This window comes from Malaya genurostris, chromosome 1 (assembly GCF_030247185.1).
Source record: "Malaya genurostris strain Urasoe2022 chromosome 1, Malgen_1.1, whole genome shotgun sequence".
NCBI lineage: Eukaryota > Metazoa > Arthropoda > Insecta > Diptera > Culicidae > Malaya > Malaya genurostris.
In genome coordinates, this window is record NC_080570.1 from 133145913 (window position 1) to 133164186 (window position 18274).

An 18274-nucleotide genomic window follows, 5' to 3' on the forward strand; every position below is an offset into this window, starting at 1 on the left:
GAACAACGGGAAACAACTGCACATTACTGGAAATAACCAAATCTTTGCACCAAGAATTCACCGGACAAAGGCTTCCTACACTGGCTCACCTGCACCGAGTCCGGAAGAAACCCTGGTATCATCAGGATCTCCCCAGAATCGACTCTTTATTGGCACTCTCCCTAGGAGCCAAACCACTACCGGCAGTTGCAAAACGATGTTTCAACCAAATCACATCCGACAAGTTCAAAGGTTCAGGCTTATTCTACACGGACGGCTCATGGACAAACTCTGGCACCGGGCTCGGTGTCTAGGGGCCTAACACCTCCATTCACCGCAGCCTAAACCCCATCTGCTCGGTGTACTCGACGGAATCAGCCGTCGTATTTGATTGTATTAGAATCATCCCCCGGGGTTTGATCCCGTGATCCTCTCGGACTCCCTAGCGGTAATCACCGCTCTGGAGACGGGAGGATTCAGACACCCCTTTGTCCAGGCGATTGAGACACACTGTGGCAGCAATGCCACGGTTTGCTAGATCCCTGGACACAGCGGGATCCCGGGCAACGAAAATGCAGATACACTAGCGGCTATAGGCAGGAAAAGTCGCCGGACGGCATCTGAGGTCCCTTCAGCCGACATATTGACGGATCTCAGGGCCAAACTCACCAACCACTTTGTACAACACTGGAGAGCGTCCGGCGGCCTGCTGCCCAAGATAAAGAGCGATCTGGAATCTGTCGTCGGCTGAGCGTGCACCCAGATTGATTCCTGTACCGTTCTCTGTATCTTGTGCTTCGCCATTCAGATGCTCGTCATAGTACTGCTTTCACCTGTCGATCACCTCACATTCGTTCGTGAGAAGGTTACCACTGGTATCTCTGCACATTTCGGCCTGTGGCGTGTTGCCTCTACGTGAGCGGTTCACCTTCTCATAGAACCTCCGTGTGTCATTTGCGCGGTACAGCTGTTCCATCGCTTCGCGATCTTGGTCTTCCTGGTGGCGCCCTTTCCTCCGGACACCCGTGTTCTGTCTGTTCCGCGCCAGTTCGCGTTCCTCGTTCGCTCTCGTATGGTATTGCAGCATCTTCGCTCTTGCTGTATTCTTCTCTTCGAGCAACTGCTGACATTCGCCGTCAAACCAGTCATTTCCTCGATTCGATAACCTCGCATCTAGTACGGTTGCAGCAGTGCTACTCACGGCGGACCATATATTCCTCCAGCCATCTTCAAGATCGCCGCTCCAAGCTGTTCTTCCGTTGGTAGCACTAGCTCCAATTGTTGAGCATATTCCTCTACAGTACGAACGCTACATAGCTGCTCGAGATTGAGTCCCGGCGTTCCTGTGCGACGAGTGTTGTGCACCGTCAATAGTTTTGAGCGCATACAAACCGCGACAAGGTAGTGGTCAGAATCAATGTTGGCACTGCGGTAAGTGCGGACATTGATGACGTCGGAGAAGAATCTCCCGTCGATGAGAACGTGGTCGATTTGATTTTCCGTATGTTGATCAGGTGATCTCCAGGTGGTTTTGTGGATATCTTTGCGTGGGAAGAAGGTGCTTCAAACTACCATTCCTCGGGAGGCTGCAAGGTTTACGCATCGTTGACCGTTGTCGTTTTTTTTACCGCGTGCAGGCTCTCCAGCCCGATCACGGGCCTGTACATTGCCTCCCGGCCTACCTGAGCGTTCATGTCGCCGAAGACGAGTTTTATATTCCGCCGTGGACAGCTGTCGTAGGTTCGTTCCAGCTGCGCGTAAAATGCTTTCTTCTCGTCATCGGGTCTCGTCTCATGTGGGCAGTTCACGTTGATGATGCTGTAATTGAAGAAGCGGCCCTTCATGTTCAATACGCACATCCTATCACTGATTGGCTGCCACCCAATCACGCGCTGGTGCATCTTGCCCAACACTATAAATCCCATTCCTAGAACGCTGGTTGTGCCACAGCTCTGGTAGAAGGTAGTTGCTCGATGTCCACTTTTCCACATCTTCTGTCCCGTCCAATAAAGTTCCTGCAGTGCTACTACATCGAAGCCGCGAATTTGAAGCTCATCAAACAACATTCGGTCGTATCCTGGGAAGCCAAGCGATTTGCAGTTCCATGTAGCAAGCTTACAATCGTAGTTCTTTGTTCGTCGTCTAGGTCTTTGCCAATTTCCTAGTTCGTTCGTAATCCTATCTTGATTGTACATAACATATTTGTTATTTCCTTTTATCGTATTAATTTTATATTATAACATCTCAGTTCATGCTTCAAGAGAAAAATTTTGAATATAAACACGCCTGAAGTTTTATCCAGCAATGTAGGAATGGATGGGAAATTTTACTTTACCCACTTTATAGTCCAGCCACGGCACATCCATATAGCAGGTAAAAGCCTAAAGGTTTACTTCCTATGATGTTACACTTCATGTAATCCTTTATTGTAGAGAATATTGTTCGTTACAAACACTGGAACAAATATTGTGAATATATCTGAAAATTAAATATAACGAAATTTTAATGCATTCAATCTCAAAAAAACAATAATCCGTTATAATCACCGATAATAATCGTCGGTGATTATTGTTTACAAAACCATCATCGATCATGATAACGAAAATCATTTGATTTTCTGGGATTGATATTGTAGCAGCATTATCACTTCTGATCAGTGTTGCACAATTATCACCTAGTCAAATATCATCACTGAGTATAATCACACTCCAATCAATATCACTACAGTTATACATACTCTTTAAATTCATATCTGATTATAATTGATCATTCTCATGATTATTGTCCATGCAGTGATATTCACTAGCAGATGATGATATTCAGATGTCGGTAATTCAACGAAAAAAAAATACGTTCCGAGTATTGATTATAGAGACTTTGTTTTAATTCCAGAATTGATATACCTTCATGGTCTATTTAGATTGAACCCAATTAAACGCTAATTAATATGAATTAGAAATAACATGCTGCTGAGAAGCTATGTTGGCTACGAAAGCACTTGGTTCCACCGGGCTGGAAACATTGCTGAAACTGTTGTTTGGAACATACTCATTATGATTGTTTTTAATCGCAGCATGGCATATTAAAATTAGTTTGAAACTGATTTTCAGTTCATCATCCACCATATTGAATATCATCATTTTCACTGCAAATCGGAGCAGAGCTCATATTCGTGAAAATAATTTTGAATGAGTATCATTTCATTATCACGTATGAGTTAATGGAACATCCCATTAATCACGGGATGAAATTTGGTCCATACTCTCTTCGAGTGAACGTAATAATCGTTGATTTTGCGGATAATGATAATCGATGCCTAAAATCGGGCATGATATTTTTCAGTGGTGATATTTGATAATGTGATATTTTCGCATGTCATCAATAACATAATATTAAGTATGCTTCCAATCAATGTTCTGTGCTACGTAAACATTAAAATAGATAAAATTCGTTTTTTTATCGATTAACTGTATTCTGCAGTATAACTGTTTAGCACGTAATTTAACATTTACCTGACCATCAAATATGCGCTTATGTAGCTCAATGGATACACGGATGCTCTCTGTGATCTGATGATTCTTGGTTCAAATCCCGGTCTTTGCCAATCATTTTTGTTTTTTATTTCATTGATTATCTACCCACGTAACTTTCAAATTGCACGTAAAATTTCATTATACATGACGGATGCTTTTTGTTACAGCTGATTCAATGGAATTTTACAGTTTTTTTTTTGCTAACTGTGTAATTTGTAAAATACGGAATCGCAAAAAGTTCTGGTCTACTAAAAGTCCTTCTCCCTTTTTGCAATGATACCATCCCGGCAAAGTCCGACCCTGTCCTGGTGCAGATTAATTAAAATAAAAAGTAAGTCCACACAATGCACTACCCCCAAAACTCAAGTTACGAACCGAAACTGCAATCGGTTTGTATCTGGAGGCCGTACGCAGTGCATCCGCACCCTGAATGCACACACTGCACACGTGTCCACCCCGTCGCGTCGGAACCGTCGGTGGATTGGATTCATGCAATTACATCTTGCTTTAGTACCACCGGCTCTCGGTCGCCCACCATTCTAATGGGTCTCATTTTTCATCGTCCACGGAACGCCCAAGTTCGGTGGCATGTCAGTCAACATGTCAATCCCCAATCCCACTGGCTGGCGATTTTAATGGGTAATGGAAGTGCAGTGAAATTAAAACACATTCCATAAATGTCACTACCAAAGAAACGGATGGACAGCGGCGCCACGTGGCGCTTTTGTGGGCTCGGCTCGTGGTGTAAATTTCATTAGGATTTGTTTGAACTCTAATGGTGTCGCGTGGTGTGTGTATGTGTGTGTGTGTGTGTTCAGAGCATCAGGATAAATGTTTGAGAATGGGGTGAGAGCATAATCAACATTGTCAAGTTCCAAGTGGAGCCGAGGTTCGATGCCAAATTGTTCAAGTTATATGGCGGTGTCCCAGACGAATTTTGTTCTTATAACAAAAGTCGAAAACAACAAGCATTTCAACAAGCTCGGCAAATATTTCCCGCCTGAGTGGTTCACGGGAATTTTCTTTGTCCACAGCTTCCTGCGATTTTCGTGGCTTTCACGAAACCAGACGCGACGCGATGGTGTCCAAAATCCCGAATCAAAAGGAACTCGAGCACAAAATACCCATTATCATTATCGCGAAGCTCTCGTGGCCAAGTGGAAATGTCTCCTTATTGTCCAAATAAAAAAAAACGTAAAAAAAGGAGTAGCACCGGGAAAATCTGACCCCATCTTGGCCACCTGCCAGGCTTGTCTTTTGCTCTCACAATGTCGAGACGGCAATCAACATAATCATCAATCCGTCATCCATTACACTTGACAAATCCGAACAATGACTTCTTTCTCCGTCCGTCCGTCCGGCGGTCGGTCGGTCGTCGTTCTGACGAGTGATGCAGGTTCGCTTCAACACACAGCAAATGAGGCACATCGCTGGCAGTGCAGCTTATTTTTTATATACTTCTTTGGTACTTGAAAATGTAAAATGCCAAATTTCGCCAACCGAAAACGGAAGGTGAATTGACCAAACCGAGGGGTCACTTCACTGAACAGGAATCCACTCACAGGCTCGCAGTTTTCTACTTACGCTGAAACCCCTCGGAAACGGTAAGAGCGTCCCGCTGCGAGAAGCCGATGCAAAAATTTCAATGAATTTTCCCGGCCCCAAAACTCATGCCATGCCAATAGGGAGTGAAAAAGATCCTAGCACTATTGTTTGACTGAAGAACTTTCGCTTCCCTGCGATTTCTTCTTTTGAGCCGCACGAAACACGTCTCCGTAAGATCTTTGCTTCGGTGCGGCGCGCGAGTAATATCGCTTAAGTGACCAAAGACCATTCGCATTTTAAACAACGCCAGCAAAGGGTGCTCATTCAAATATTTGTTGATACTTGAGCACGATTTGTTCGAGCCCTGTTTGGCAGCAATGAATGCACCCTCATTCGCCGAAATCCATCGAGGATAGAGAAGAAGAAAAAAATCATTACGTGATGAGTTTGATCCATTTTGCCGTGAAGCAGGTTGGCGCGATCCACAGAGCAAACGCCCGAGTCCCGGAGGGTGAGTGTCCGTCTTAGGTCGATAGAATTTCAAAAGGATTCCGCAGGCGTTGTTTCGTATGGGTGTTGAGGAATTCCAGGCCGTTGCTGTTTTTTCTGCGGGCAGTTGAGGTAAACTGAAGATGCACGTGTTTCAAGTGGTAACGGTTCTTGAGATGATTTTTTGTTTTGTGTATGGGTTTGGTATTCGTTTGAAATATTGAGACATTGCTGATGGAAAAGGATGTCGTCAATTTTGCGCATCTTTTTGATTCGACTGAATTCGCAAATTATTTGTTTGAACATTCTCATCTGCTGTTTTTTTGGGCAAACAACGAAGACGGGTTTGTTCATGGTTTGCTTTGAACTTCGCTGATTTTTCACTTCTATTTGGGCATAGCTTTTACGAGATGGTGATTCGAATAACATATTCAGTTGTATCACTAATTATTCAAAATTCAAGATTTCTGTTTGGAATCAACGAATATGAAAGGTTAACATTTGATATATTTACGGTTGCAGCTTGCAGTTGACTGATCAGGAAGTGAAGCGAGTCCATCATTCCGGTTGGTTCAGGTCCAGAGCTCAGTTCCAGTTCCAGTATCGAGAATTCAGTTCAGTATTGAATCAATTGGGGGACGTTCGCAGTGCCTGTTTTCCTTTAAAAAGGGTTGATTGCGTCATCCTGCTGTCGGTCGTTTGCATTCGAGCAAAATATAACGAAAAGTGGACAAGGTTTCAAATCTTATCTAAAGAACTATATAGATTGTTTCTTTGCAAATCGGAGATAAAAGCCATCAGTTTAGTGCAAATCTAGGAAAATTTGATTAGCACTTTTCGCAGGGTAAAATTCGCACCAAACGAGTGCGAACAAAGCCAGCATTTGACTGCTTTGCGTTTGAGAAAAATGCTTCGAACAGGGGTTCAATATCGTAGAAAATTCCACAACTTGGCCCTTGTGAATGCCAAAAAAAAAAATCCCGCACAGGATTTTAATAGTTTCTTGCACTGAAATATGCAGAACCGAGATGAAATAATAGACATCAAAATTCTGTATGTTGTTATTTATTTTACTCTCATTTGTTCCGCGTTGTTTGGTTGTGTGGTAGAAAATATTTGTTGTCAATAATCTTTAGTAGAAATGTACCATTACAATTCTGGAAGCAGTAAAAGTTGCGAAATTCACACAATCTAAACTAGAAATCACATAATCTATGTGACTTTTGAAATCCAGCTTGGTATCAAGAATGATAACTAAATTTTTAACGATAGAATCACGTTTCTGTACATTCAGCGAAATGTTAAAGCCGTACCTAATTAACGAGTGTTTGTGAGCGAACGACATAACGGAACATTTTGAGGCATTTAAAACCAAACATATGGTGCCGTCAGGTGATTTTATTATACAACATACTTTAAAATCATCTGCAAAAAATAGCTAGTACCATTTTAATATAAAATTGAGATCATTGAGAAAGAGCAAGAATAGATATGGTCCCAAGTGACTGCCTTGAGGGACTCCAGAGCAGACTGCAAAAGATATTGTAATACAGTCTCCGATTTTTACTGACATTTCATGACCAATTAGATAAAACATTTAAATAGTGATCCACCGAGCCCAAGACGATTGAGTTTTGCAACTGTTATTGGATGGTTTATTTTGTCGAAAGCAGCGTAGAAATCAGTATATATAGCGTCAACTTGTAGACGTGTTTGTAGACATCGAATAATGTTGCAGTTACGCGTAACGAATTCGAGAACTATAGTTTCAAGTAATTTGGATATGGTGCATAGTGCGGAAACATCAGATTTGTTTTCCTTTTTGAACACAGGGAAAATGAAAGATTTTTTCCAGATGTCGAGAAACGTTCACGAATTGAGTGATATGATGAATAGCATCGATAGTGGAATTATAAGGCTGTTCGAGCATTTTTCAACCATATCACGCTCTTGCAACCATATCTTGCCCGGGTTGGTGGTTCAATGCATATGGCGCTGGTCTTACAAGCTAATTGTCATATGTTCGAGCCCCAACCTGGAAGGGTTCTTAGTGTCAGTAGCAAGGGTGCGAAAATTTGACATTTTTTGAAACTGTCGCCAAACATAAGATAGTCACTGCCAACGATACGCGCAGCTGCTACGTTCAACAGTAGCCAACACGCAATGACACGAGAGCTTGGCGCAATCACGAGAGCCACGACACACGACAGCAATATTGAGAGCAGTTAATTTTGTCGCACTCTCTCACAGCAGTCAAAGCCACAGCGTTCGCTTTGTGGTTGTGTACGTACATACTGGATAAGTAGCTGCTTTGTTCATTTTCGGTCACGGGTTTCGAGAATGTCACGAGTTCAAAATGTCATGACATTTTCATAACGGGACTGTTATATTCGCTGTGACCGATCTATGGTGATAAATTGAACGCGAACGGCGGTGTTTTCATTACCGGTTCAATTTCAGTTTTCAAAAAATTCAATCACAAAGCTAGTTGTGTCAAAACTATTACAACTATTTACTTAAATTTCATACACGAAGTATCAGGAGCGCAGCTTTTGCCTTTCTTGTATGACGCAAACGCAAGAAATCTTACAGCAGAGACAATAAATTTTGCGCTCCTATTACTTCTACAATTCTGGTTCATGCTAAACGGGGTTTAATTTTTTGATCGAAAAAGTGCCTTGAAGTAAATCAGCCAACTGGAAATAAAACAAAATCACCCGAATTGCCAAAACGAACCCACCATCCATATTCTGGAAGTCAAAGCATTTACTTTGCTTTTCTAACTGAACCGCATCCTTCCAACGGGAGTGCAGAGAAACAGAACACATAAGGATACAGCAAAAAACCATCTGCATTGGGAAGCAAGACTTTCTTGTGCATGTCCCCCTACATCTCATGAGAATCGACATAATACGAATTTCAAAGTTAAGTCTTGTTGGTGACTGTTTATCGAAAGTTGTTGAATTTGGAAGGAGCTACTGTGTATTGTGGCTAGCCATTCTCAAATTGAAAAGAGTAGAACAGCTACCGATGAGAGCAAACGGCGACATTCACGAGAGAAAATGTCATGAGACCTATGACATTTTTTATTTGCTATAGTCACGGCGAAGTACAATCGGCGACTGCTGTCATATGTGCGGTTTGACTGCCTCCTGTTTCGTGTCATTTTCCAGTACCGTTCGCAACCCTGGTCAGTAGTATCTTAGTACACTAAGGTCTCTTTTTGCACGGTTTTTTTTCCCACGGTTTTTTTATACACGGCTTTTTTTACACGGTTTTCGGAATTAACGCGGTTTTCTTTTACACGGTTTTCGCAATTAACACGGTCTTAGAGAAGAAGTTAGAAATTACTCTATTTCAAAAAAACGAATTTTTCTTGGATCGATTATATAAAAGTGGTAATATATCAGATCGAAACAATAAAACTATAATTAGAGCTAATAAAAACACTTATTTAAATCAAAATCATTTTGCAAAAAAATCATTTATTGAATAATTCTGTATCATATTCTGTATGTAGTTTAATATGTATAATATTAATATTTAATCGCTGTCGTAAATAACACGACGCCTTCGCCCTGGAATAGTACATGTTAAATTTTCAACTTCGTCATCGTTTGACCGAGAATCTCGTAGAGAGGAAGTCTCTGTAACTGTTGATTTTTCGAGGTTTTTCAACTCCTCTTCATATCTAGCAATACAATATTTCATGTCACTTCTAAATGATATAGCTCTTGCAGTATTATGATCCACATTGATAAAGTGAGCAGCTGCTGCATTGCACATTGCAATACCTGGTAAAAAGGGATTATATAAGAGACAATAATCAAAATAATTATAGCAATACCTTTTCTAATTTGATCGGCATTCATTTGTCCAATTTCTTCTTCTTCTTCTTCAACGTCGTCTATTACATCGGTACACAGATCCTCATCGGATATAACAGTGTCTTCCAGCAATTCATTAATATCCGAGGAGGTAAAATTATCAAAACCTGTACCTCCTACTGCATGCGCTAGTAAAATAATTTCTCGATCATCAAATAACGTTTTTCCATCATGTTCAACACATTCTGGCCATAATGATTTCCAACAATTATTTAGTGTAGAGTTTTTCATAGCTTTTAACGCTGTACCAATGAAACGCACGCATTCCCGCATCGAAAACGTTTTCCATGCTGTAATTACCGTCATAGATTGGTCTTTGTCCAACTGTTCCAATATGTAATTAAACGTTTGTTTAATATATAGCTTTTTAAAGGTTGAAATAATGCCTTGATCTAATGGTTGAATCAATGATGTAGTGTTGGGTGGCAGAAAAACTATTTGTACTTGTGAATGTTGAGGTGCGGTATGTCCTGGAGCGTTGTCTATTATCAAGAGAACTTTGAACTTCATTCCTTTGTTTTCCAGGTATTTCTGAACCTCCGGAATGAAAAGTTCTTTAAACCACTCTTCAAATATTGGTTTAGTAACCCAAGCTTTAGGATTACTTCTCCAGTGCACAGGCAGCGTATCGAAATCTTCTCCTTTCATCGATCTGGGTCTCATTGCCCGATGAAGCAGTAGCGGTTTCAATATTTTATCGCCAGATGCGTTCGAACAAAACAGCAGTGTGACTCGGTCTTTTGCAGCTTTGAATCCTGGCGCTTGACGTTCAGCAGCAGCTAGATATGTTCTGTTCGGCATTTTTTTCCAGAACAGACCTGTTTCGTCCGCGTTGAACACCTGGTCTGGGTGATATGCTCCTTGTTTAATAATTGTCAACAGTTTTGCTGGGTATTCCCGAGCTGCAACAGTATCCGCCGATGCGCACTCGCCTTTGACTTGCACATTTCGAACGTTGTTCTTCCGAATGAATTTGTAGAACCAACCCTTGCTTGCTTTAAATTCAGTACGTTTACCTGTCAAAAAATTTTGTGTTTCATATTGTAATAAATAGTAGTGAAAGTGAAAATTTTAAAACCATTATGTTTACTGCTTGATGCTTCCTCATTCTCCAAAAGATGGTAAAGACGTAATGCCTTTTGTCTAATTATATCCGCGTTAATTGGAATTCTTTTTTGTGCATTGTCTTCGATCCACACAAGTAATGCTTTTTCCATTTTATCAACAGCAACGTTTCGGGTATAGGCTGCTCGTTTAGACGAGGAATCCGTGCCATTCGAGACTGCCTGTCTGATACGAGATTCATTTCGCTTAATGGTTCGGATAGTTGCCTCATTCAATGACAGAGATCTGCCAATGGATGCAGCCGTTTCACCATTTGCGAGCCGGTCTAAAACAATTATTTTGTTTTGAAGCGTGATCGACTTTCTGGGTCTGGGAATCATTTTATCAGAATTCGATGCCATTGTATGATTCTGTAATCAAAATTACACGGTAGAAATATATAAAAATTAAATGTATAAAGCACACGATTTCCATTATATTGTACTTCTTCGAAATATTCAACCACATGTAACCTACCTCGCTAATTAATTGAGAACGAAATCAAGCAGGAACGATTAATAGTATCGAAAAATATGAACGTACCGATCCGGCTAATCAGAAACCGCACACTTTCACAATTTTTAACTAAAACTTTCGCGGAGGCAGGTATGACTGGTACACAGCAGAAACAATTCTCTTCGGTTTTGGATTAAGAATGATACTTGAAATTCAAACTACAGCGGTTTTTATACAGGATTTGGAACAGAGTCCTTTTGACTTAGTCCTTACAAATGTAAATGAAGGGTGATATAAAAGGTTATTGTTACGATTTTATTTAGTTTGTCATGCGTGAATTCATGTTATTTGCGTAAATCGATGCGGATCCGTGAGGACAATTAGCGTGACACAAAAATTGAAAATAAAAGTGTTTTGTGGATTGTCTCGTTGATAATAGAGTGTATCACGAGTATGACAATTGTTGCTTCGCTGTTAATGCGTTGGCGCACACGGTGAGGTACAGCACATCGAAGATGCTACACGTACCAATCGATTGTTTTCGGAATTAATACACTTGTTGAATGTTTTCTAAAATTAATGCGATTTTCACAAGATTTTTTTTACACGGTTTTCGCAATTAACACGGTTTTTTTTAACACGGTTTCCGCAATTAACACGGTTTTTTTTAACACGGTTTTTTTTAGCACGGCACGTAACCCCCGTGCAAAAAGAGACCTTAGTGTACTAGCCATGCAATGATTCTGTACGCTATGAATCAGCTGCGAAGTCTGTTGAAACAGAAAGGCCAAATTCCACAGAAGGAATGTAATGCCAAGACTGCTTCTTGCAACCAGATTATCAGTAATTTAAGGGAGTGACCCAATTGCAGAACGACGAGCAACGTTGACAATAGCTTTGAAAATTCTATCATTGAATAATGTTTCATGTAAAAATTCGCTACTAAAATGTCGTTGAAATAGGTTTCAAATATCAATTAAAAGCGATTATTCAACATCGTTCAACAATCATTTCTTTTGCGCCTATCAGAGCTTTTAATATATTTTTTTTATTTTGTGAAAATTGTTTGGGCAGCTCAAAGAAAATGAAGTAAATTTGTATGAACTAAATAAATTTGCAATGACTGAGCGGAAAAATATATGTCCAACCAGCGACTGGCACCATTAAAGAAGGTGACAAGCGATTATGAATACACTCTCCTACTCAGTGCTTGAGCGAAAAATAGGTATGAAGCGAGAAGGCTAGTGTTTGATGGACAGAGAAGATGTTTGGATGTAAGGTATCGGTCGGGTGACGGCCAGGATGTAGACCATGTTCGATGTACGTTCTACCATGTCTGACTGGCATTTTAGAGTGTCTATAACAAGATTCAGAGTGGCGGAATGGTTGCGCGTTTGCACAGAATGCCTAAGAACGCAGATTAGAATCCTGTTTCTGAGCGTTTTTTTTTCCAATAAATCATCTTTTCTGTTAGTATTTTATTAATTTGGCTTCTCCAATATATGTTTTCGCTTAGTCATTGCAAAAACTGAACTTAGTTATGGCGGCTTTACGTCAAACCAACTAAAATTAATAAATCGTATATAAATTTATCAACTATTATCGAGAAATTAGCCAATCTCTACGTTTTCCTTCATACAAGAAAACACTTGAGACTGCAATTTTCATACCGATATCCTTGTAATTCTGGATAGAATTAAGTTTACGTCTACTTAGTGGTATGAGTTGAACCGCTAGGTGGCATTATTAGCACAACATAAACTGCTAATTCACTGAGGAGTCGAAGACGAAACGTAAACATAAGAAAATAGTTTTGAGCCCTTAGCCCAAATCAGTACCCAGATGGAACCAAAACCTCTAAATAACGGTTATGCATACCGAATGAACACATGGGCTGAAAAGTTCCGGGCCTAAATAAGAGAACGCGATTTTTTATGGTTCAAAATTAACTTTATTCATCAACGTAATCTCCATCAAGAGCAACGCATTCATTCCAGCGCCGCTCTAATGTTTCAATACCGCTTTTGTAGAACGATTTATTTTTTGCCCCAAAATAGGCCTCAGTTTCAGCGATAACCTCTTCATTCGTGCGAAACTTCTTACCGACGAGCATTTTTTTTCAGGCTCAAGCGAACAGTCAGTAGTCGCTGGGAGCCAAATTTGGCGAATATGGTGGATGTAGGAGCAATTCAAAATTCAATTCGTGTAGTTTTGCCATTGACTTGTGGCGCACCGAGCGTTGTCTTGATGAAACAATTTTTTTGTCATACGCCGTAAATCCTTTGCAATTTCAGGCTTCAAATGCTCCAATAACGCTATATAATAATCACTGTTAATGGTACCAAAACTAAAACCAATTTACATTTTGAAATTGGTTCAAAAGTTATATTGAGTTTACTAATAACAAATTGTTAGACACGTGTATTGGCATTTTTTATGTGGAACACATATTTGTTTACTATATAGGGGTGCAAATTAGAAATTTAAGGGTAAATACAAGTAGAAATGTGGTCAGGTTTTGAACACTTGCAACTCATTCAGTTTAGTTTCAATCAGTAATATTATTTCACCAATTGATTGGAAATATTTCTACGTTCATAGCCATGTATTTCAATTATATATCATTGTTATGTTGATTGATAGCTAGCAGTGTTCTATTTTGTCTGCTAAAAATCTCCGGCATAACGAATTTTCCTGCCATAGACGACGCTTTTGAAGGAGTAAGCGATATATCAATGAGAAAGCATCGCTCTGATTGGTCAATCGATGCAAAAGCGAAGCTGTTGGAAGCACGCGAATCTATAAATAGATTTGTAGGAATTATAGCTAACGTTTCAGTCCTACGTGTAGCATGCCAGACGTAGGTTGTTGCTAGACAGTAAGACAAAAAGTGCCATAAAAGGATTTGAAGCTTTAATTGGTATGCTCTGATCTTGTGTCATGCGAGTTCGGATGAAGTTCCATTTTATGTCGTTTTCGCCTGAGAAATTTGCAACTACTCCAGGGTAAAGTTCGAGTGCTTAAGATTAATTCCTAATTTATATAAGATGAACTCGATTAATAATGAGAAAAAGTTGATCGCTTCAACCGAAATGGCAGAATGGTAGTAATGGTAGAGAAACTTAACGCTATAAAAATAACTGCTTGCATACAAAACTTGAACACAAGCTTGACGAAGAAAAACTTAAATATCGAAATCCGTATCGCAAGTATGTACAAAGCTATAATTGCATACATTTGGGATATTGATGTAACCTCGTCGGCTACAAAACAAATACAAATCAAGGCAAATAGAGTCTATATTTTGGGTTCGCGGGTTTGGTGTTGGTTCCTGATAAAGATCAATCTAAGCTGACTTTCGTACAGTTGCGGATTCAAAAGTCTGACGGTTGATTGACTGTTTGATTGAAAATGTCGATTAGAAATTTTGGTTGCCTTGTTCCACATCAATGGCTCGAACAACCCCATGGGGCTGATCCTTGTAGTTTTTTATTTTAAAAAGTTTTCTCGTAATTTTAATGTTTTGAAGTTGTGATGAAATCTTGATGATAAAAAGTTTAAAATACTCCATCTTCCAAATTTACTAACTCCAACTCCACAGATCAAACCTATTCCATTTTTATCACACAATATTCCTTGTTACAAGAGTTTACTAAATAGCCACAATGATAATACTTATTTTGTTAATCAACTTGTAATAATAATAATTTAATGATTTAAATAAAATGCTGCTGTTTACGCTGGTTTTTAGACTAAGAATGCATAATTCAGCGAAATGGAAACTTTATAAGATTTAAGAATACTTAGGATCTTCGAACTCGCGATACGAACTATTCCTCATTTTTTTTTTGAGTGCATAACGCACTCGGCGCGTCCGCTAGTTGGAACGCTTCTAAACTCGGTCTGAACTCGATGTGTTCAAGCAAGCGCAATGGGAATAGTCAAATAAATTTATATGATAATTACCTAACACAACCAATATCCCAGGTAACCAGTAAGCACTAATAATGGCATTAAAATAGCCTTTTATGAGCACTAAAAATGCTCATTCATTTTTTAGAATTCAGCTTTCAGAATACATACCGGCCATAAATAAGCATTATCTATGAATAGTCGTATATTTGGCCAAAGTCGGCCTTAATTCAGTCTCAAGTGCGATTGAAATGCCAATTATCGAATATTTGCTGTCATAATGTGGCATTAGTATGTGCTTATTGGTTACCGGGGATGCTAAATTAGTTCAAACAACCTTTTTCAATTATTTAAGAGGTTTCCGTAAATCCACATGGGCAGTTTATATTGAACTAATAACGCCACCTAACGGTTTAACATAAACCGCTGAACAGATGTTAAGTTAATGCTATTTACAAAACACTTGTTGCACCGAAGAGTGCCGAAAGGAACGAAGCAAAGTGACGGCGTTCTGACCGTCAACAGATCGTAGTTGTTGAGAAGTTTTTGTACCGCATAAGTACCGGTTTTGTACTTAGTGCACATAACTATTTTCAGTTTTTACATTTCACGTTTATGTTGAACCGTTAGGTGGCATTGGCAGTTCTAAAATAAACTGCTGATGCACTGATGGAACGAAGATGGAACGTGAACAATGAGGTTTTTCATAGATTTTTTTTGTTTTTGATTCAGGCCTGAAATTTTTGCTTCTTCACCTTTTGATTTCGAAGCTAGAAGTCAGATCTGGATGAAAAATAAAAGAATAAAAGAATCTATACGGCTTTTTGATTGAGCCCAAGTTTAAGAAAATCGGTTTAACTATCTCAGAGAAATCGAAGCGAGTTTCTTCAGAGTTCATAGTCATAATTTCCGATGTCTTTATGCCATCAGCTGACAAGATCCATATCTTTAAACCAGGGCTGTCGAGAGAAAATTCGGGCCCAGGGGGCTAGGCCTTTATTTTAGCACATATCTTGGAAACTTGTGCTATGAGTTTCTCTCTCAATATTGTCTCTAGCAAAAGCCGCAAATTTTCATTTTCCGCAACTGGAACTTCGAAGTTCTTTTTTTAAATTTGTGGGCTTGGGAATAGCATCAAATTGAGAGATTTTTAAATAAAGGGTGATTTTTTAAGAGCTTGAGAACTTTTTTAAACAATAAAACGCATAAAATTTGCAAAATCTCATCGGTTCTTTATTTTAAACGTTAGATTGGTACATGACATTTACTTTTTGAAGATAATTTCATTTAAATGTTGACCGCGGCTGCGTCTTAGGTGGTCCATTCGGAAAGTCCAATTTTGGGCAACTTTTTCGAGCATTTCGGCCGGAATAGCCCGAATTTCTTCGGAAATGTTGTCTTCCAAAGCTGGAATAGTTACTGGCTTATTTCTGTAGACTTTAGACTTGACGTAGCCCCACAAAAAATAGTCTAAAGGCGTCAAATCGCATGATCTTGGTGGCCAACTTACCGGTCCATTTCTTGAGATGAATTGTTCTCCGAAGTTTTCCCTCAAAATGGCCATAGAATCGCGAGCTGTGTGGCATGTAGCGCCATCTTGTTGAAACCACATGTCAACCAAGTTCAGTTCTTCCATTTTTGGCAACAAAAAGTTTGTTAGCATCGAACGATAGCGATCGCCATTCACTGTAACGTTGCGTCCAACAGCATCTTTGAAAAAATACGGTCCAATGATTCCACCAGCGTACAAACCACACCAAACAGTGCATTTTTCGGGATGCATGGGCAGTTCTTGAACGGCTTCTGGTTGCTCTTCACTCCAAATGCGGCAATTTTGCTTATTTACGTAGCCATTCAACCAGAAATGAGCCTCATCGCTGAACAAAATTTGTCGATAAAAAAGCGGATTTTCCGAATGGACCACCTAAGACGCAGCCGCGGTCAACATTTAAATGAAATTATCTTCAAAAAGTAAATGTCATGTACCAATCTAACGTTTAAAATAAAGAACCGATGAGATTTTGCAAATTTTATGCGTTTTATTGTTTAAAAAAGTTCTCAAGCTCTTAAAAAATCACCCTTTACATGTAGTTAACTAAATAATTCACATACCAAATAGGTTCCATATTTTCAATTTTTCTTTACAAAGAATCAAAACTATTTTGGATTCTTCAGCTTTTCCGGGATTCCAGTAAAAGTCTGGGCCCGGGGGGATTCCCTCCTCCATCTCGTCGGTTCTGATTGGAACAGTTATCAACACAGTTTCGTAGACTTTGTATAGTGTTTACATTGGTACCTTTAACGGCGGTTATATTTCCGGAACTGTAAGTCAGTTCTGAATACAATTTCAGAGCAGTGTGTGTCACCATAGGACCGCATATTTTAATAAAAGATAGCAAAATTCGGATTCATTGTATCGGAGAAAATCTATATTTTTACATTTTACCTCATCAATCCGGAAACGGAAGTCAGATCCGGATAATATTTAACAGCAGACTATGATATCATCAGACATCTCATTCGAATCATAGTAAACGGATATTTAGAATGCGAAAATCATTCATTTTACCTCGATATTCCTAGGACCTTTCATTTGAAATTAAGTTCTTAAAAATCGGTCCAGCTGTGCCTGAGACCAAAAAATGAGTATTAACTTTTTTCCGAAAAACATTCAACAGGCGATTATAGGACTATAGAAAGTTTTATTTATAGATACGTTTATTGAAATTTTTCTAGAGGTCTCTGAAAAAATCGAGTGCAATTATTTTTATATTTTTACACATTTTACCCCGTCACTCTAGAAGTGGGATTGGGATACATTCAATAGCAGGCAATGAGACAATAAAACCTTTCATTTGAATCTAAGTTTGTGGAAATAAGGCTAGCGATCTCTGAGATAATAGAGTGCACATTTGCGTTACATACATGAAGTTTATGAATTGATGGTTTGATGTTTCATTTTCGTGATAAAATATTACACTATTTTTTTTTAATGTGTGTGCTTCTACCACATAGCACTGCACCAACAGTTTCACGACAGAAAACGGCAGAGGGAGAACGGTTAGAGAGAGAGATTTGCTGTCTCCGTTCGACAGATTGACTTTAAAGCTAAGATGAAAATAGGCTTTCAAGTGCTCCTGTTTGCACATTTAAATTAATTGTTCTGGAATCGTTGAACTATTAAGTTATGTTTATCTATTACCACTGAAATACAATCACTCAAAAAAATGAAAAAAATCTTACTCGAACAGTTTAAGATTCAAGATTAATATTTAATTGAAATAATAGTATCACATTTTCGGATCGTATCATGGTATTTTCATTGCCAAGAACTACTTTTAGTAACACTGACACTTTTCAACATATGGT

General features: G+C 39.2%; 1 protein-coding gene across 1 annotated transcript; it reads right to left on the bottom strand.

Moving 5' to 3' along the window:
* Nucleotides 1–9089: 9089 nt before the first annotated feature.
* On the bottom strand, nt 9090–10899 carry LOC131428202 (tigger transposable element-derived protein 1-like). The gene is made up of 3 exons (XM_058591948.1): nt 10524–10899; nt 9394–10449; nt 9090–9340 (listed from the first exon to the last, which is right to left on the bottom strand). Exons 1-3 carry the CDS (start codon nt 10897–10899, stop codon nt 9090–9092), a joined length of 1683 nt encoding a protein of 560 aa, XP_058447931.1.
* Nucleotides 10900–18274: the final 7375 nt, after the last annotated feature.